The 20,128-nt window shown below is 57.4% G+C and overlaps 1 protein-coding gene across 6 annotated transcripts in view; it reads left to right on the top strand.

Annotated features, from left to right (window-relative positions):
- The window catches only part of CTDP1 (CTD phosphatase subunit 1), a 46,166-nt gene that overhangs the window by 9,045 nt on the left and 16,993 nt on the right, over positions 1–20,128 (top strand). For 3 of the 6 annotated variants that reach the window (XR_009697350.1, XM_061169509.1, XM_061169507.1), the window contains exons 5-11: positions 911–1,061; positions 3,676–3,766; positions 5,662–5,828; positions 6,680–7,666; positions 7,896–8,121; positions 8,706–8,909; positions 19,921–20,083. Coding sequence is in view for 5 of the 6 variants with exons in the window: in XM_061169509.1 (XP_061025492.1) it covers positions 911–1,061; positions 3,676–3,766; positions 5,662–5,828; positions 6,680–7,666; positions 7,896–8,121; positions 8,706–8,909; positions 19,921–20,083 (1,989 nt within the window). In the remaining variant the exon portion in view is untranslated. The remainder of the gene's footprint in view (positions 1–910; positions 1,062–3,675; positions 3,767–5,661; positions 5,829–6,679; positions 7,667–7,895; positions 8,122–8,705; positions 8,910–19,920; positions 20,084–20,128) is intronic. The other 3 variants (XM_061169508.1, XM_061169511.1, XM_061169510.1) reach the window with 2 other exon arrangements.

The raw sequence follows: 20,128 nt of genomic DNA, 5'->3' as shown, positions 1-20,128 counted from the left end.
TCTCTTGCAGCCTCTGGACGTTTTAGCTGTGGAGTGTGGTGGAAGGTGTTTTACAGCATTTCTCACTCTCAGGCCCTTTACCAGAATAGCCCATCACGAGGGGGTGACGAGTTTAGAGCCAGCGAAAAATTAACGAGGCCTCAGGTCATTTCCTTCCTTCTTAGTTTATTATTACTGAGAAAATGAATGATAAAGAGGATTAAAAGGATCAAAGTTTAACTCCCTGAGGAGAGTAGACGTGCGTGCATGTTAATCACGTATAAGCAGGTTGGGGTTACTGATTTCATCTGTCTTCTAAAGATGTTTGCGAATGCTGTTTCAGCTTCTGTGTTTTATTTGTAAGGTAGTAAAGTTGCATCTTAAACCGTCCATGAGTTAGACTGAGTGATGTGGGACCCTTGGTTTGTGTTCGTCGCTAGCTCTGGGAGACACTGTCAGTAGGCCCCTGGAGATGGGTTCTAAGTGGTCCGCAGTGGCTCTGCTGCTTGCCGCTGTGTGCGGTGGCTCTTTCAGGGGTGCTCACTTTGTCCGTGATCAGAGAAACAGTGTTGGCAAGACGGTCAGGGTGTGTAAGCGTCCACCGGTGTCCTGATAGCCTTTTAGTGAAGCCCTCGGACAGCCGAGGTACCATAGTCATCACAGGAAGTTATCCCAGGTAGGTAATTACCTGGTCGCTCTGGGTAGCTCCGTGCTTGTCCTGGGTGCTTACCATACGTGGTTACCGCGGCAGGGAAGGTGGAGCCCCCCTCCCCCATAGAGCGCGAGAAAGGAGAGCATTTCTGTGGAGTGGGCGTGGTGACCCGTGCAGCTGTCACGTGTCACGTGTCAGCTGCAGGGCCAAGCCTTCACCACAGCGGCTCCCGCCCCCTGACCGCTGCTCCCGCCCTATGACTGGGCGTGTTCTCTGCAGGGCATATTCCACTTCCAACTGGGCCGGGGGGAGCCGATGCTACACACCCGTCTGCGTCCGCACTGCAAGGGGTTCCTGGAGAAGATCGCCAAGCTGTACGAGCTTCACGTCTTCACGTTCGGCAGCCGGCTGTACGCACACACGATCGCAGGTGAGCGGCCGCGGGGTTCAGTCCCCCCGCTGGACACTTAACATTTGGCTTCTCTCTTTTTCTCGACGTTTCTTGAAGATGAAGGGGAAATATCAGGAAGGTCTCCCAAACTCAGTTGCAGTCTCCCAGCTGGCAGGTGGGGGCCCAGTTAAGTCGGTCCACAGGCTGCAGGCGGCCGAGAACCTCCCTGCTCTGCTGGGCCCACGGGCCGTGACCAGACGCGCTCCAGTCCAGAGGGCAGGCTGCCATCACTCCGGTCAGCTGCACGCCGCGGGCCACTTTGGAAGTTGGTCAGGACCACACATACGTCGAAAAGTAGAAACTCTCCCTATGAGGGTTCTTTTAAAAAATGTTAATCCGTTTGGAAATAGCTCTGGAGCCATGTTGCTTGTGTCTGTCTGCAGTTAGCACTTTCATCGCAGACAGAACAGTCTCTCTTACTTGGAAGGGAGCAGCGTGATGATGCATTAACCTGCTGTCCTAGTTCGGGCTTGCGGTTCTGTGCTGGCTTCTCTCGTGCATGGACACAGGAGCCCCCTGGCCCCCAGCTCTGGCTGGGGACGGGGTGAAGGGCACCAGCTTCCCCTGCGTAGGCACATTTGGGCTCCAGCCCACTGAGGCCCATCAGTGGACATTGGCACCTGCAGTATGTCACAGCTCCTTAGGATTAGTTACAGGGACGTTAAACTAAGTACTTTTAAATGCAGGCGCTTTTGCAGATGGGTCTTGGTCTTGTCAATGGGGAAATACATTTTAAATCCCCCTTTAACATTTGGCGCCTTTGTAGGAAATGTTCGTCACAAACACGGAGGCAGCGTATTAGTTAATCCATCTTGTAACTAACATTCAGTGTGTGGCTGCTCTGCGGCTCCCCGGGAGCGCGGCTTGGAGACTGACACATCTGCTTTGCAGAGTTCTCACACCGCTGAGTGAGCCACACCCCACGTGGAAATAGCAAGTGACGTCTTCAGGTGCGGCCTCAGGCTTCTCCTTGCGGCTGTCACCTCTGGAACCTGGCCTCGCTAGGTGTCAGTTAGGCACAGAGAGCACCAGCGAAGGTCCCGGGGGGGCATCCCTGCTCGGCCTGCCGCCCTGCCCCCCCCAGGGCCTGTGGCCATCGCCGCTTCCTGAGGTTCCTGAGAGCAGGGCTCACCCCAGCCCCATCTCAGGCTGCGCCGTGTGCCGTAGAATCCCAAGGTGCAGCGAGTCCAGACGAGGCCATCACGAGGAAACCGCAGGCCGTATCCCAGCGACGGTGGGTGCAGAGACCCTCCGAGCAGCACCTCGACCAGAGGACCCGAGGTGGTCCGGCCACCCTGGCGAGGGCGTTGAGAGCGACCGTGGTTCAGCTGCGGAGAGGGCCCGGGAGGAAGCGCGTGGCCCCCAGGGCTGGTGCCCCACGTAGCTCCGGGAGCTGCAAGGCCTTCGGGGGCACGTGGATTTGAGCTTAGTGGCCACAGCGCTTTTGGCTGGAAGGAGTCGGCTGATCGGCCGTGTCAGTCTGCTCATTCGCAGACGACAAGCAGAGGCCAGACGTGCGGAGGCCTGACTGTGGTTTTAACAGTGATGGCTTCCGTGACTTCCTCTTCCCGTCAACTTTACTGTTTTCACAGAATGTGTACTTTCGGTGTAAGGAGAATAGAAACGCTTTCGTTGGGGCAGAAATGTTAAGCGCTTTGCACACTTTTCATTTATTGTAGAGGCTCTGATAATTAGTGTTTTAGATTTAGCCGCTGAGAGGCTTCAGCGTTCATACAAGTCTTCACATAGTAAGACGGTAGCGTGTGTTTCTCTTGCGAGATGAGCGCTGTCTGCTGGTCAAACACTGATGACTCGGGGACCTCAAGGCCCTAAGCTCCGGGCGGCTGCCGCCTCACTGCACAGGGGCCCTCAGGAGGGGCACACGGCTCCGCTCGCAGGAGGACCGCGGGCTGCAGGCCTAGCGACCTAGGTGACGCCTCCGTCCCCGTCGGTAGTAGGCAACAGTAAGGCGTGGGTGTCAGATCTGCAGTGTCAAGGGCCCTGTCACAGAGGGAGGCAGCTCTGGGCGGGCCGTGTGGCAGAGGACGCACATGAGGTTATGAAGGTGCCTCCTCGTCTGTGGAAAGAAAGGCTTGAGGAAAGACGGGTTCTCCTGTCACGGTGTGAGTGTAAGAGTGCTGCTCAAACACCCTGCCCTCCCCTTTGCTTTACGAACACGAAGGCTCAGGGAGATGACAAAGCCAAACCAGCATTTGAACTCCTGTTTGGGGCTCCTTCTCTCGGCGATGGGCTCCTCCCTGATGCCGCCCCGAGTCCCCTGCGAGGTGGGCGGACGTGGTGCCTTCACGTGTTAATTACCCGCGGCTCTGAGCTTCCGGGGTAACACTGAACTTTGTTCATCCCATCTGCTGTCCTAGCAAGATTCCAGGTGATGGGAGATTCAGTCAACATTTCCTGGACCAAAGCCCTTACCTGCGTTAAAATTAGAGGGAAGGAACTGTAAGAGGGTGACGGTCTCACCTGAAAGAGGAAAGTGCTTGATGCCGGTGCTCTGTGTCTGCACATCACCGCACGCAGGAAGGGACGTCAGTGCATCTCAGACACGTGACCTTGTCCTGTTTTCTTTTCAAAGGCTTCTTAGATCCTGAGAAGAAGCTTTTTTCTCATCGAATATTATCGAGGGACGAATGTATTGACCCGTTTTCCAAAACGGGGAACCTTAGGTATGTACCTGGCTGTGCGCATCGCTGAGGTCACCGTCCAGTTTCCATCGTAAAGCCTGCATTTTGAGCATCAGACCAATCGTTCTGTATTTATTCTCCCGGTTACCAGCGTCCACTTTCCGGCACGTAGCAAGCCCGCTGTCTTCTAACCAGACCCCTCCCTTCCCTGCTCTCCTTGAATGTTCAGGCAATGGTGGCTCCTGGGGCACTCGGGCCAGAACCCGGGGCGACATGAGTGCCAGGGGAGGAGCGAGACCAGGGCCTGGGGGAGGCGTGGAGAGAGAGTCTGGGCGGCCGAGCCCCCAGAGCCTCCCCAGAGGGCCAGGGGGCTGTTTGGCCTAGTCGGGAGTTTTAGGGGGTGTTGGCACCTCGGCTTTCTGTTTCCTTAAGACCTTGCGTGCTGTGCAGCGTACAGTTATCAAATCCTAAGTCGTGATACTCTGCACTGGCGCTCGGCCCGTTTCCACGTCCTTCCATCCCCGTGTGCCCCTCCGCATCCCGGTCCCCGTGCTCTTACACCAGGGCTCCTCCCCCCCCTCACTGAAGGGCTGATTTACGCTCTTGGGAATTTCCTGCTCACGCTGTACCAGGAGTTTCCCCGTTTCTACCCAGAAAGGTAGCCTCCCCCCGTTGTGATCCTGTATCAGGTATAAGTTTTTTCATGGCTGTTGATTCCTAAGACTTGGACAGTAGCAGCTGTGGCCTCAGTGGCGTTTTGGCTGGCGTTGGCCACCCTTAGCTAACATTTCGTGTTTCAGGTTTAGGGTGTCCACACAGACTGAGAGCTGTTCACGTCTATGGGATACAAGAAGAGAATCAGAGTACCTGTTTCAGAAACGGTTCTCATGTTTACTGGTTAGGCATCCGAAGGAGCAGATACGAGGACGAAGGAAACTGAGGGAGGGTGTGATGACTTGTCCGGGGGGAACCCTACCCGAGGACGAGCGCGTCAGAGGAGAGGGGCTCCACGGCAGCTCGGGGGCGGCGCTTGGCTCTGTCCCCCGGCCTCGATTCGGTGTGGTGTTCACCTCCCTCGTCTGGAATTAGATGTGCTGAAGGCGGTAACTGTGTCAGTCACTGTAGCCGCCGCTTGTGTTTTGCATGTGGAAAACGGACTCACCGAAGACAGTTTTGGACACAGGAACGTTTTTTTCTGACTAGTCGTAGCTTTTAGTAGCAGCTAGAAAACCTGAACAATGACATGCATTTCTCCTGGGTTTGTTTCTCAATCCTAGAAAACAGGCAGGAAGCACTCATCCTTCTGAATTTTGCATGCTTGCGCCTGTCTGTCTGAATCTAAGTGTTGTGGGCAGAAATCAAGTGAAAAGACCACAGAGCAGGCCTGTGTCCATCAGGTGGCTTTTTGGACCCTCGTTAACATTCTTCCTCCACCCGTACATCCTTATAGCTTTGGGGAATACAACAGTCACTTTTTGGACTTGGCATCATGTAGGTGCCCCAGCCGAGATTTGAGTAAGGCCTTGCCCTCCTGCCTGTAACTGTGATAGCTCTCACCTGGCACAGGCTGATTACATGTTTGTAAATAAAGCCGTGTTGGGATGTGGCCAGGCCCATTGGGCCGTGCCAGCTTCCCCTGGGTGAGGGCTTTCCATGGCCCCAAACAGTAAACCCTTCACTCTCTGGCCCTTTGAAGAATTTGTCATGACTCCTGCCTTGAGGAGTGTCAGACGCTGGAGAAAAGTGTAACTATCTTAGTATAACTTTCTCTGGAAATTTTTTTAAATGTGAGCTAAACAGAAGCCCTCAGTGCAGCTTGCATCTGGCTCTGATTAACATGCTCTCTGCTGGTTTCATACAAAAGACGACCTTGATGTTCGATTGATGGTGACCTTTTGTAAATGGTACTAGTGGTTCCGATGCATTTTTACTTCTAGAAATCTTTTTCCTTGTGGAGACTCCATGGTTTGCATTATCGATGACCGAGAAGACGTGTGGAAGTTTGCCCCCAACCTGATAACTGTGAAGAAATACGTGTACTTCCAGGGTATAGGTGACATCAATGCCCCGTCCGGGTCCCGGGAGCCCCAGGCGAGGAGGAGAGGTGGGTGGCCCCTCCTGGCTGTCAGATAGCATCGGCTCTGTCCTGTCTCTGCTGTGGCTGCTGTTAATTCAGGACTCAGTTTCGTTTTGGTCATTTATTTATATTTCAGGAGTCATAGAGGTTGTGTTGGGTTTATTTATATTATGCTGAAAAACGTGGTATTATTTGGTTTCAGTTTGGGTTTTTTTTTTTTCTTTTAATAGTACCAGCCTAAACATTTTTCCCGTTGAGTAAAGATTAAAGAATACTATTTAATTTAATGCATCTGAATACTACCTTTCATCCCGGCTTTCCTTGAAAGACAAGCATGACACTGGGAGTTTGGTGTGTGAGGCTCCAGCCCGTGGGTGGTTGGTGCCGGGCCCCAGCCCAGAGCCTGCGGGGAACCTCCCAGGCGAGCTGGAACCCAGAGTCTGAAAAAAATTTAAAGTTTTGGTTTAAAGTGTTTCTGATGATCTTTAGCTTTTAAATAATCCATTTTGAGGCATACAGTTATTGCTGTAGTCGCTAAAGTAGAACTTTGAGGTGTAGGCAGGGGAGTGAGACCCCAGGGCACCCTCGGGGGCGAGGCTGCACAGCACAGCTCGAGCAGGGCCCGATCTGACCACAGCCTGGGAGCCAGGCGTGTTCTGTGCATCTCGTACCACTGTGGAACCCAGAACGAGGTGACCGGGTGAGGCCCGCAAACCTGAGCTACTCACCCTCCAGCCCTTCCCGGCTGAGGGTGCCGCCCCCTGGCCAGAGGTGGCTCCAGCCAGCAGCCAGGGGCAGGTGGATGGAGTTTGCTTCCACAGGGGGTTCCCTCTTAAATGTTAGGTAACGGTGACCTTGTCTCTTGTGCACACGTGCAGTCAGTCCTTCTCCTGAAGGTGCCGATGCCACGGAGCAGCCTCCGTCCGTCAAGGATCCCGAGGAAGGAAGGCAGGTGTCTGGGGTCGAGCAGAGCAATGGCCTCGGGAAGCCCACGAGGGAGCTCAACGGGGGCGCGGGCCCTCGGGGGGGCTGGCCCTGTCCCGGGCAGGAGGAGGAGAGGGGCGCCCGGCCCGCCGCCCGCGCCCCCTCGGCTGACGGCCGGGGGCCCCTGGCGGGCACCCAGCAACACGGGCGGACGCCGCCGGAGAAGAGGCCTGTGCGGGGTCCGGTGGGCCCTGACCCGGACCCGGATGTCCCCAGTGACAGCGGGAGCAGCAGCGAGTCCGAGGGCCGGCCGTCCCCCGTCCCCTCTGATGGGGAGAGCGGGGAGAAGAGGACCCGGAGAAAGCCTCCGGCCACCCGCCATGCTGGGGACATTGCGGCACAGGGCGGCCCCCCGGGCGCCAGTCCCTGCGTGGAGCCCGGGCCCGGCGTCCAGGCGGCCGTGCAGGGGGAGGGCGAGCGGGACGGCCTCTGCGGGCTGGGCGGCGGCTGTGCCGACAGGAGGGAGGCCGAGACGGAGTCCCAGAACAGCGAGCAGTCGGGCATCACGGTGGGCGAGTCCCTGGACCAGAGCGCCGAGGAGGAGGAGGAGGAGGAGGAGGACGGCGACGCCGACGACCACCTGGTCCACCTGGAGGAGATCCTCGCCCGCGTGCACTCCACCTACTATGCCAGGTACGACCGCTTTCTCCGCGGGGAGACCCAGGAGGCCCCCGACATCCGGAAGATCGTCCCCGAGCTGCGCAGCAGGGTGCTGGCCGACGTCGCCATCATCTTCAGCGGGCTGCACCCCACGAACCTCCCCGTCGAGAAGACACGGGAACACTACCACGCCACGGCCCTGGGGGCCAGGATCCTCACCCGGCTGGCGCTGGAGCCCGACAGCCCTGACCGGGCCACCCACCTGATAGCCGCGCGGGCCGGTGAGTCACACCCTGCCCCCGCCCCGCCCCCCGCCTCTGGGTGGGGCTCCCGGCTCCGGCTCCCCCTCGGAACCGGCTGCCACCACGGTCCGCGATGCGGGGGCACCCGGGTGTCACTGCTCCCCGAGGCCCCGGGCTCGAGGCTCTGCAGTGGGTACCGACGTAGAGAAACGGGGCCCTTCAGGAGCCATCACGTGGCGGGCCCCGCTCTGAGGGCTGTTCCCTCCAGGGCCCCTGCTGTTCCCGCCGCCCCAAGCCCTGACGACAGACCAGTGGCCTGCGGCGGCTCCGAGCAGAGTGCGTGTGCCCGCAGGCACGGAGAAGGTGCGCCAGGCCCAGGATTGCGGGCAGCTGCACGTGGTCAACCCCGACTGGCTGTGGAGCTGCCTGGAGCGCTGGGACAAGGTGGAGGAGCGGCTCTTCCCGCTGCGCGGTGACCAGGCCAAGTCCCAGAGGTGGGCCCCGCGGGGGCCGCTGGCTCAGAGGGAGGGTCCGCGCTGGAGCCCGCACGGCCGCTGCTCCCCTCGGGAGACGCCCGCCTGCCCCCGCCGCCCCCGCCGAGCAGACTGTCACGCAGAGCGCCTCCGACCAGCGTCGCCTGGAGGAGAAGCGCAAGTGCTTCTCCTAAGACACAAGTCAGCTTTGAGCAGCGGATCCTAGTTTGCGGCCGTTTCTTCCACAGCTGGGACGTGGTCCCATCGAGTCACAGGGTCTTTACAGAGTCCAGCGTGGAGGGAGGGGGTGGCCAGGACGAGGGATGGGTGCAGAGGGCCCGTGGTAGAGCCAGGCGGCATGGACGGCGCACCTGCTCCATCAGAGCGGGTGCTGTGTTCAGAGATGAGGCCGAAAACGGCGTCAGAGAGAGAGTGGTGCAGCCCGCGCTCTCCGGGGGGCCTTGTGTCCGCAGCCAAGGTCGAGCCCCAGGCTTAACGGAGAACCGCGACTTCATGTGCGGATTCACAGTCCCGGTGGGAGGGAGGCGCGGGGGGTCCCGATCTGCCCCAGCCCTTCCTCACCGCCCTCGTTCTCGCCCCCCCAGGGAGGACGGCCCAGCCGCCTTTCCCGACAGGCAGGGCTTGCTTCCGACCACCCTGTTTCATCCAACACCTGTGCATCCCAAGGCCCCGCCTGGCCCTGAAGTTCGGATCTACGACGCCAGCACAGGCAAGCTCATCCGCAAGGGCGCTGCGGGCCCCGGGCCCCCCGGCTCCCTGCCGGTGCACGCGGAGCTCTCCTCCTTCAGGTACACGCGCCCCGCACACAAAGGTGTCCTCGCAGGGTTTAGCCAGCAGGCAGTGGAGTGAGGTGCCTCTGGGGTCGGGCCGGGGGCACGGGCCTCACCCATGCCCGCGTCGGGCCTTTCTGCACTTTCTTCCGTCCTGTCTCGGGTCCCGGGACTGGGGCAGGCGAGTCCGTGGCTCAGCCTGGACCTGCACACGCTCCACCTTTGCTCGGTGCCAAGGGGGGCCTCAGGCGGCTGGACCTGACCCTCCTGCCTTGCCCTTCAGGTCCGTCCCCGCTGCCACCCCCAGAAGGGCCAGTCGGGAGCGGCTCTGCTCTGTAGCCCCGGCCCTCAGGTCACAGGTCACACTGAGGGCCCTGGTGGCGGTGGCAGTTGGTAAATAGGAACATAGAGACCCAGGTCGGGGAGGAAGGCACTGCCCTGAGGGAACGTGGCCAGTGGTTTCCACACGTGTCTCCACAAGTGTCTGTTTCCTTTCTGCATGTTGACTGGAGATCAGTTGAGTTGGGGACCTTACAGAGCACCCTGTAAACACCTTAGCACTCTGAGGTGTAAATGAGGGACCTGAAGCTTTGTTTTGTTTTTGAAGAGTGGCCACTGCTTTGAAATGCTTGTGCTGAATGCACGTGGTCTTGCTTCCGGGTCCCCTCCTTCCTGGAGCCCCGAGCGCATCCTGAGAGCCGCCTCTGCTGTTAGCGGCCCACGTGTGGCGGTGGATTTCTCCTGCGCTGACCGCATGGCTCCACCAGAGTCCGATTCCCTACCCTCTGGCCTGTCCCTGGCCTCGGCAACACTCTGCAGGGGCCGACACGAGCCGGTTGACGCCAGCAGAGTGGATGTGGACGAGGGGCCCCTGGAGGCCAGCGGGGTGTCCGCTGACCCTGCGGCTGGGCTCCGGATGTGGAGAGACGCCCGGGGTTTAGGCCAGTTTCAGTTGGGCTATTGGTGGGTGGATTATTTTGTTCTAAGAGCATCGTTGCTGATGAAGCTTTGATTTTCTTCCGACAACATATTTAATTACTTAAGAAGATGCATTGAGATCTCTTTGTGCTGTTCATACTCCCGTGGAGTTACTTTCCAGAAGCAGGGTTACTAGGTTAAAGATCGTGGATGTCCTTGATTTTAATAAATGGGGGCAGTTATTTGTTACTTTGCCAAAGATTTGTTGGGATTCGTGTCCCGCCCAGCAGGAGCAGCCCCTCCCTCTCCTTCCTCGTTGATCTGTCTCGAGGCACACGGCTGCCCTCTCTCTCCGATGTGTCTCCGGCTGCCGAGCGGCGTGAGGCTCGCCTCTGCACATGTTGATTAGCCTCCTGGATCTCACTTCAGTGGACTGGCTTTTTATACCTTTAATTGACCCCTTTTTCCTAACTGGGTTTTGGAAGCTTTGTCACCATCCCTTCTGGGAAATGTTCGCTGTAAGGTAGGCAACGTCCCCACTTGGATGCAGGAGGAGGTGCCTGGCTGGCTCCGGGTCCCGTGGTTGTTACTGAGCTGTGCTGGTGCTTCATCCTTGTTTGAATACGTGGGTTGCTGGGACTTTTTCTTTATAGTGAACGTTTATGGCTCAAGTGTTTATAATTGCAGTTTCACTGTTAGATCCTTCTTGACGTAGAGCCGATGTTTGGGCGTCCTCTGTCGCCAGAGCAGCAGCTGAGCGGGTTGCTGGCTGAGTAGAGGTCGTGCTGAAGCACGGATGGACTTGGCCCGTGCTTGCGGAGGGTGCGCCATCAGCACAGAAGTGCTTCAGGATTTACAGCAACTCAGGCGTGTCATCCTGCAAACAGTTTGAGTTTTGTTTTGTAGCTCTGTATTTTACTGTCCAAAAGAATCTCACAGGTAGCTTGTTTCTTTAAACCTAGTCCTGTCATGCACGCCTTGAACTCCTCACGTGTGTAGGCCTGTGGTTGTTAAGGATGTCCCGCTTGTCACCACCTGGTGTGTGTTTGTCGTGCGTTCGTCCTGACGCTGAACTGTTCTTTAAAGTGTTGAGATCACCCCCATTTCTGAGGTCCCTCTATGTGAAAGTAAGCCTGACGAGTGTGCGGGACACACCTCCGAGGGGGACCCAGCCCAAGCAGGACGTGGGCCCAGGGTCTGCAGCGAGCGCGGGGCTCCCGAGGCAGACATGGCCGGGCCTTGAGGACAGGGTCAGGGTTAGCGGAGATTTTAAGGGAACTTCCAGCAAGGTTACATCAGAGCCCGCCAAACACCCCGAGTTAGAGCGTGAGGCGCCTGCTCAAAGGGAGGCCAACATCACGGCGTGAGGGACGCGCAGTCCTGGAGCCGTTGGGGGACGGGCGGGGATCTGTGAGTGAGCTCAGGACGCCGGGCCCTGCGGAGCCAGGACGGGCAGTGGGGTGGGGGGAGCTGCATTCCAGGTGCTCACGGGAGGAGACGCGGGGCCAAGCAGGTGGTGGCCCGGCCGGGGGGCAGTGCCGGCTGCCGTTCCTCACATCTTCAGCCAGCAGAAGATTTAGACGTGGTGGCCCAGTGCTGCACGGAGCCCGCCCGCCCGTGCTCGAGGGCTGTGGACAGCACAGCGCGGCAGCTCCCGGCGGCGTCCACTGAGGACCGGCTCTGTCTCGGGAGTCCACCCCAGGGTGAGCGCGGGCCTGAGATCAGCGCCCGCCAGGGGAGGGTTTCTGGTCCTGGCGACATGGCGCTGCTCGGATTGGATTAACCCTCCTGCGGAAGGGAACCAGAAGTCCGCACAGAACGTGTTGCACGGTCACGTGAAGGTATCAGCCAGCATCCGGCACAGCTGGTCCCCGAGGGCCTCGTCCTGTGTGGCTGGTGGGCAGAGCCGAGCCTGAGGCAGTGCCTCCCCAGCTCTGAGATGAGGTGGGGGTTTGAGGCCATCGGAACAGATCTCGGAGGGGAGAGTAGACAGGGGGAGCCCAGGGACCCTCGAGTCCCAGGCCGTACAGGCTCCTGGGATTCCAGGAGCCTTCAGAGAACGGTGACTACCACGTCGATAAGGCGAAAGAAAGGACAGGCGTTAAAACAGGAGAAAAGGTGGAGAATCTCAACAGAGGACTGCAGCCTTTGAAAATCCTTTGAAAATAATCTAATGGCTGTTCTAGAACTGAAAAACGCGAAGCCTAAAATTAAATGGAAGACGGCCCATGGAAAATATGCAGACTGGGTGCACAAAGGAAGGAATGGGACAGAGGAGACGTGGGGCCCCGCGAGACCCCAGAGGAGAGGAGGGGTGGGTGGGCAGGTCAGCGTGGAAGTTCCCCAGCCCACAGGGAACAAGCACTCACATCCCGGAGCTCGGCGTCCACAGGCCAGATGATGGAGAAAAGCAGAACACGTCACCTTCTTAAAACCAGACAGAGAAAGCCTGTTTGAGGCATCTGTTATACGACACTGTATACGTTACGTAACGTCAGTTAGTGCTAATATTAGTGGTGTATCGATGTTATGTCATACTATTAAGTGATTTTATAATTGTACACTGTTACGTGACGTGTAACTACATAGCTGGTTTTTACCTCTTAAACTTTAACGTTTCTATATAGCAAAAGAAAGCAAGCTGTTGTTCGACTGTCACAAGTATGTTAGGGCTAATAAATTAATGGAAAATAAGGTCACCTAAGTAAGAGAAGCTAGGCATTGAGCACGACTCTGGCCGTGCACGTGTGGGTGGAACTGGGAGGGGCCGGGTCCCCTGGGTGCGGGTGCGTCGCAGGGAGCAGGGCAGGTGCCAGGACGAGGCGGGGCTGGCGGCCCGTGGCCCTCCTGAAGCGGTCGCACCTTCTCCGGGTCGGGCTTCGGAGGCCTGGTTGTATTTTAAGCAACAGAAAGCATGGCTGTTGGTGGCATCCTGGGAGGAAGCGGTGACACCAAGTTCAGGGAAGCCACTGCTCTGACCAGGGGCCCAGGCTGGCGGCCGCTGTCACAGACCGAGGGGAGCGCAGGGAAGACTCGCGCCGAGACAAAGCCCGTGTGTGTTCGGGGCCCCGGCTGCCCGTGCGGCGAGGGTGGGGCGATGCCCGGGATGGCTGCTTCGCCTGCCCTGCCTGGGCTCGGGAAAGTGTCCCAAGAAAGCTGGCTGCGCCGGACGTGAGGGCGCCCACGGTGAGCTGGCCGCCCACCCGGACTGCCTCCCGACTGGACTCGGGACCCGCAGGCAGCGGAAACGCCGAGGGCTCGGACGCGGTGCTGGGTGAGGTGCAGTTGATGGGAAGGTGTCTTGAGGCCCCTCCGAGCATCCAGCCCTGCGCTTTGTTGGGGGCTGGGGCCCCACCCTTCTGGCTCGCAAGGGAGGGTGTGTAAACGGTGGGGGGAGGTGGGTGGTGACGGGCATCTCCACAAGCAGCTCCTTTGGGAAGTGCGCCCTGATACTTCGTTTCCCAGGTCACATCCGTGTGGCCACTGTCGTGATCGGACACAGAGGCCCGAGAGCAGCGGGTGGGTGCGAGGTGCCCATGCCCCCGTGCAGGTGCCCCTGCCCAGTAGGGGTGGACCTGGGAGGGGACGGGCCTGCGATGAGTCTGGGGTTTCCAACGCGGGTGAGAGGAGTGAAGACACAGCCACAGAGATGAGAGCATTTCCGGTTTTCAGGAGGGGGTTCTGTGGTGTTAGTTCTTCGTTTGACTTAGTAAACTTCCAGCCTTTAGCAGAGTGGACAAGCCTCCCTAGGCTGCCTGGCGACAGTCGCTGCCTAGATTAGCTTAGATGGGCATCACTTGGAGTAAAACGACGTTATGGTCCCTGACACTTGAGATGAGGGAACACGAAAGATGGGCCGTATCAGCAGCAACCTGGGCCCCTCTTCAGAGAATCACGTTTCACTGCGGTCTCGCTGGTTGTGTGGTCGCGTTTCTGTTCCAGGGGATGGTCTGTAGATTTGTAATTTGAGTCAGAAGCACGCCGACAGGAAAGATCTGTGCATTGAAAGGGCACAGAAGTGCAATTTTACAGTAACAGTTACGTAATTTCAAGCATCACGAAGTCAGTACCGTCCTGAGCTTTGCCTGAGCCGCTCCTGGTTTTAGAATCTGCTTTCTTACCGTTGAAAACAAAATCACACATTGATTTATTTCTCTAATATGTAAAGTGCATATTGTCTTAAACTGTTTGGAATGTTTAAAAATTAGGTACAAAAACGGTTTTCCGATTATTAAGCCTTGGTGGAAGACAGTGGCAGCAGGCTTGGGATTTCTCCGATGAGAAGAAGTGGTTAAGTGCCGTCTGAACACAGACCCGAGGATGCGGGGAGAGTGCGTCTTTCACCGTACGACACTAATAATCAGGCGACAGGTCACCACACATTTGTTCTCAGATGTGCAGAATGTACGTGAACAGCAGTAATTCAGTTTCAAGTGACATCACAGTGTCCCAGCTCTGCCCAACTTTTCTATGGAAAACACACGCGTCGGGCTGTAGTTTATTCTAGTGACTTGACTTTTGAGGAAATTCGTTCTTTTTTGAACTTGGAGGTGTGAATTTCACCAAAATATTAATTTTTTTGATAATTATCAGACCGCCTAGGTACACAAAAGAGCGTTACTGTGACTCACGAAGTCTGCTGGCCGTGTAGGTTGTGTAAGGGGGCAGTGCTGCCGCACCCAGACACGTCTGTGCCTCATCCATCCCTCCACACTGCCACGCCCTTGAGCCCTGGGCCCCCGGCCCTGCACCGGCCACCCCGCTGGGCTGGTTGGCCCTTTGCTGGTCCTGCTTCGTGGAGTGGCCCCTCACCCACCCGTGTGCAGAGGGCAGGCGCAGGGGCCCCCTGCCCCAAGGGTGGCGGCGCCGCCGTTTTCTGAGCCCGGAACCCCACAGACCGTGTTGTGACAGGGCGCCGGGAGCTGTCAGTCGTTACTTTGTTCCTGGCGCTCCTCTGGGAGCTGTGAGTCTCTCTAGGTGCTGCTTCGCTCTTCTGGTTCTGGGCTAGGGTGCTGGCCCACCGGGGGGCTTGGAGTCGGAGGTCCCTGGGGAGCGTGGGGCGGCGCTCCCCCTCACGGGATTTCAGCACGTGGAATGCTGTCAGGGTGTGGACCTTGGAGCTGAGAGCAGTTGCTGGGCGCCGTCCGTCCCAGGCAGCTTCAGTTCAGAGCCCCCCGAGCTAGGGCCCGTGCGACAGGCGTGGCTCCGAGGGGGTCACTGAGCCCAAACTGGGCTTCCCGCAGGCAACGACCTCAGGGGTGTGTCTGAGGGTGAGAGGTGCAGGGCGGGGGCAGCACCCCTCACGGAGACAGCGGGCTGCGAGTGGCCCCGGGCTTCCCGGCATCAGGCACCGAAATGTATCTCCCTGCATGGACAGCCTCTGAAATTCCGAATTCCTTTTCATTTACCCATTGTTTGTTGTGTGCTGTAAGTTGTGAACATTTTGTTTTCTTAAAGTAGAGGTTTTATTTTGAGACAATCATAGACTCACAGGCAGTTGTCAGAAATAACAGATCCCAGGGACCGTTAACCCGCTTCCCCCCCTTGGCGTCATCTCACAGAACTGCAGCCAGTCTCGAGCCGGGACGCTGACACTGGCCTGGTCCAGACGTAGCATCCATCCCCACCAGGGCCCCCCGGCCCACCTCCAGCCCTCCCCGGCCCACCCCCAAGCCTAACCCGGCCATCGCTGGTCTGTCTCCGTCCCTGTACTCCTGTCATCCCGAGAACACGGAGTAAGTGGAATCACCGGTGTGCAGCTCCACTCAGCACAGTTCCCTGGAGTTTCTACCCCGATGTGGCCGTGTCCGCTGCTGAGGGGTGTTTCGTGGTAAGAGGTACCGCGGCCTCTGTGGCGTTCACCCGCCGGAGGTCATCTGGGGTGTGTCCAGCTCTGGAATGTTACTGATACGGCCGCTGCTGTTGTAAACGTCTGTGTACGTCTCTGTTTCTCCTGAATCGGTGCCCAGGAGCGGGACTGCTGAGTTGTACAGTGAGTGTGCTTAGTTTTACAAGAAGCCGTCCAGTTTTTTCTGCAGTGGTGGTACCTTTTATGTCCCCACCAGCGGGTGGGGGACATTGTTTCTCTGCATCTGGCGCCCCCGTTTCCACTTGAGCCGCCCTGAGGGTGTGGGACGTGTGGTTTCGTGCTCACCCTTTCTCGCGGCCCTTTGCCTCTGTGGAGTCGCCTCAGCGAGACGTCCCGTCACCTGCCCGTGCGTTCGAGGCTCTTAGGGTGTCTTGGGCCCTTGTCCTTCGTCCGTTGCGAGCCTTGTGGAAGCTTCTCGTGCTCTGGGGATGCCTTCCACCCTCTTAACAGAGTCGTCGGCAGAGCAGACGTTTCTCGTTTGGGGGAGGGTCTCTGACTGGTTGTCTTTCCGTGAGTTAAGCTTCGGTGTCAGGTCTGTGGACCCTGCCCGGCCTGGATCCTGGTAGTTCCACGCATTGTATTGAGGTCCGTGGTCCGTTCCGGGTGCGTCTTGGCCTAGCGTGAGAGGCTTGGGGGCGGGGCCGTCTGGGGGCGGGGCCGTCTTTCCTCCGTGGGCTTGTTCTGCACCTTTGCTGGGCTCAGGGGACCGTATTCCTGTGGGTCCCTTCCTGGGTTCTCTGTCTCTTGCAGTGGATGGTTGGTGGGCATTTTTGCCTTTTTCGTAGTCTGAGGGTGAAAACGTTGAGCCTCTCACCGTCACATGTGGTGTCGGCTGCGAGTTTCTGTAGCTGCTCCTCGTTGGATTCCTGTCTTCCCTGTGTTTCACCGTGAATGGGTGTAGAATTTCTTCATCGCCTTATCTGTGTTGACCTCAAGCTCACGCAGTTTTTCTTCTTTGGCCTGTTACTTGAGTCGTATTTCCTTTGTAACTGGAGTAGCATTTCTCTCACTGCTTTCAAGATTTTTTTTTCCTTGTCTTGAATTGCAAATTTGATGGTGATGTGTCTTAATATGGATGTGGGCGTTTATCCTGTTCTGGATTCACTTAAGAGTCTCGAATCTGAACGCTTCACGTCTTTTTTGCCAAATTTGGGGCATTTGTTTCCGGCCATTATTCTTCAAGTACTTTTTCGGCTCTGCGTGTTTCTCCTCTCCTTCTGGGGCACCAGTGACATGAACGTGGACCCTCACTGCCGTCACGTGGGCCTGAGGCTGTGTGCGTTTTTCCTCTTCAGTCTGTTTCCTGTCGTTTGCATGGAGTACTTTCTAGGGCGCCTTCAGATTCAGATTTCCTTCCCTCTGTTCCCTCCCTCGCGATACTGAGCCCACCCAATGCATGTTTTTGTTTGTTTTCACTTCTAAAATTTCCATTTGGTTCTTCTTTTTATCTTCTATTGCTTTCCTGAGGCTTTTTGTTTCTTTCATTTATTTCAAGTGTGCTTGTAATTGCTTATTGAAGCATTTCTTTTTATTGCGGATACTTTGGAATCTTTGTCAGACAATTCTGTCATTTCTGTCACCTCAGTTGACATCTCCTGGTTGTCTTTTTTCAGTCAGTTGGAGATCTTTCTGGCTCTTGGTGTGACAGGTGGTTTTCAATTGAAACCTGGAGACAGGTCTCTTTCTGAGAGCCTGGACCTTGCTGAAACCTTCTGTTTAGCTGGCTTTCGCAGGCTGTGCTCCCGCAGCAGAAGTTATAAGATACCTCCTCACCCCTGCCGGGCAGGGGCCAAAGTCCAGGGTCCCACTCGGCCTCCCGGCCTCCGCTGACGCCGGCCTGGGGGTCGCTGTTATTGCTGGGCAGCCTTGGGGGTGCGGGGTCCACGACAGTCTGACGCCTCCCGGTTTTGGCAGGTGGGTGGGCTCCACTGGCACTGCAGCGCTTCACGGACCTGCTTAGAAAATGTAGAACTAGGATCTCGGACCAGGCAGGGTCCACACACTTGACACCGGAAGCATGACTCACGGAAAGAAAACTGATCAGGAGCTTCCTCCAAGCGAGAAACCTCTGCTCTGCCAGTGACTCTGCCGCCAGCTCCGTGACCGCTGGCTGGGAGGAGGCCCGGCCCCCGCGCGGTGGGATGGGGTGAGGCAGCAGGCGGGGCTGCTGTCCGGTCCTGTCCTGGAGGCTGCGGCTGCTCCTGAGCCGGGCCTGCCTGTGGGTGTGTCCAGTTGCCGGTTCCCGGGACGAGGAGCAGGAAGCACCAGGGAAGCCACCGCGGGGCCTGGGGCTCGGGCTGTGCGTGCGGAGCCGATTCAGAAACCACAGGGAATCTGCTTGATCGTGTCTCGCAGCGACGTTCCTGTCGGGGGGAGACGTGCGAGCAGGTGGCGGGGGGCTGCGAGCTGGCCCTCCGGCCGTCGGTCCTGGGGGCTTTGTCGACTGGTGTTCACCAGGTTAGAAAGCAAAACCGAGACGCCTTTAAAATACTCGCTTTTCATTCATCTCAAAAGAGCAATAAACCACTGCACGTTAACACTGTTTTAACGAAGAAAAACTATTCTCCAAATCGAAAAGAAATGTAATGAGAAGGGCGGCTCATCTGCATTTCTGCGAATCTCTGGCTTAGCGGAAGACAGGGTTCCCACCTGCCTCCTGGTCCGCCTGGTGTGACCTGCCATCCGGTGGGGACGCCGGAGGGAGTTCTGGCCTCGCCCGGTGTGTCTCTAGAAGAGGGAGGATCTTGCGAATGCCCTGAGGGGGTTCTCAGCTCAGGAGCCCCCAACGTGGTGGCCGATTTTCAGCATCTTCCACGTGGAAGAACATCCTGCCTTTTCAGGTGCTTGTGCGCAGCTCAGGCTGAGCCCACACCCCACTGCCTTGAGGACCAGTCGGCCCCCGGGCCCATGAGCCTTCCGTAGGGGGTGCACGTGTTCTCACCTTCCCCGTTCTGGGTCTGAAGGGAGGCTGTGCTAGTAAAAAGGTACTTCTGCCGTTTTCCATATTCGTAAGAGGAGGTCTGGGTGGTGGGGTGACGGTGAGTGGGTGTGGGCTGAAGTGCAGCCTGATGCCCAGGTCAGAAGACAGGACCGGAAGCTCGTACGCCGCATGAATACGTGGAGGCGGCAAGGCGGGCGGGCTGTCGAGAGGCTGGGGACAGAGCCTGACTTCGGAAGAAGCAGGGGTCAGCGGTTTCTAGATGGTCCTTCATGTTTCTGCGTCAGAAATCTTAACCACCATCAGATAGTATGTGGTTAGCCCAGTACAGTTGCTTCCTTTCAGTTTTGTGATTCAGACTTATTACCACCATTTTTCTTCAGAGTAACAAGGTTTTGCTACGTCGTCTTCAGTTTCCTGGTGGCCGTGAGGAGCCCACGGCCAGCTCCAGAGGAAGGCGCCCGCTTCACGAAGCCCCTTAAGTTCTGAGGCCGTCACGGGCACTGCCCCGTGTTGGGGACCTGACACGGGATGAGAGCGTGTGCGGGCGACAGGGGTGGTCTGGGGTCTGTTCCAGGTGGAATGGAGAGGGTAGCTCAGAGGACAGTCACTGTCACGCCAGCCTGGGCTCGGCTCCAGGACAGAAGCGTTCTGGGAACAGAAGGTTGGCTCCTCATGCAGTGTTGGTATTTAATAGTTTAATAAAACCACACGCGTGACCCTGAACGTTCCTGTCCTCTGTGGACGGACGGACTTTCACTGCAACCCAGGGCACTCTGTTTCTTAAATTCACCATCACGTTATTTCTACTTTTATAGCCTGGATGTTACAGAAATGGTTTGTTTCTTGAAGTCTTATGGCTGCTTGATCTTACTTTGAGGGTAAATAGCACTCCTGCTGGTTTCTGGGCGAGTGTTCACCATCTCTTTTCACCTTTGCCCTTTGTTCTCAAATGAGTCCCGCCAGGCGGATGCTCTGGACAGTGCGGTTTGTTGATGGGAGGAGCTAAGTGTGCACTTTTAGCCCGAAGAAGGGCGAGCCTGACCGGCCCGCAGCCTGGCTGGACCAGCAGGGATTTGGTTTCGTAAACAAACCCAGATCAAGCCTGAGTAGGTACCGTCCACGAGGCAGCATGTGTTTCCACAGCTGGGATATCCTCTGTGTGTGTGTCTGTGTGTGTGTGTGTGTGTGTGTGTGTGTGTGTGTGTGTGTTTACCTATCCCGAGAGTCGGGAATCTGATTCAGGGCTGGAAAGGTGACTTCAGACAACTCTCCTCATGTGGGGCCTGTGAAATTCCTTTCAGAGCGGTTCAGCCACATCACCAGCAGACGTTTGGTGAAGACTTGCCAGCTAATCAAGATGGAGAGCAGCCTGGTCCTTCTAGAAGGAAGCGCCAGCCCAGCATGTCGGAGACCATGCCACTGTACACGCTGTGCAAGGAGGACTTAGAGAGTATGGACAAAGAGGTGAGCCCCGGCCCAGCCGCAGCGCGCCTCGCGTGCGGCCTCAGC

This window comes from Eubalaena glacialis, chromosome 15, assembly GCF_028564815.1.
Source record: "Eubalaena glacialis isolate mEubGla1 chromosome 15, mEubGla1.1.hap2.+ XY, whole genome shotgun sequence".
Classification (NCBI taxonomy): Eukaryota; Metazoa; Chordata; class Mammalia; order Artiodactyla; family Balaenidae; genus Eubalaena; species Eubalaena glacialis.
The sequence above is the reverse complement of the archived record's forward strand: the minus strand, read 5'-3'. Positions and strand labels throughout refer to the sequence as shown.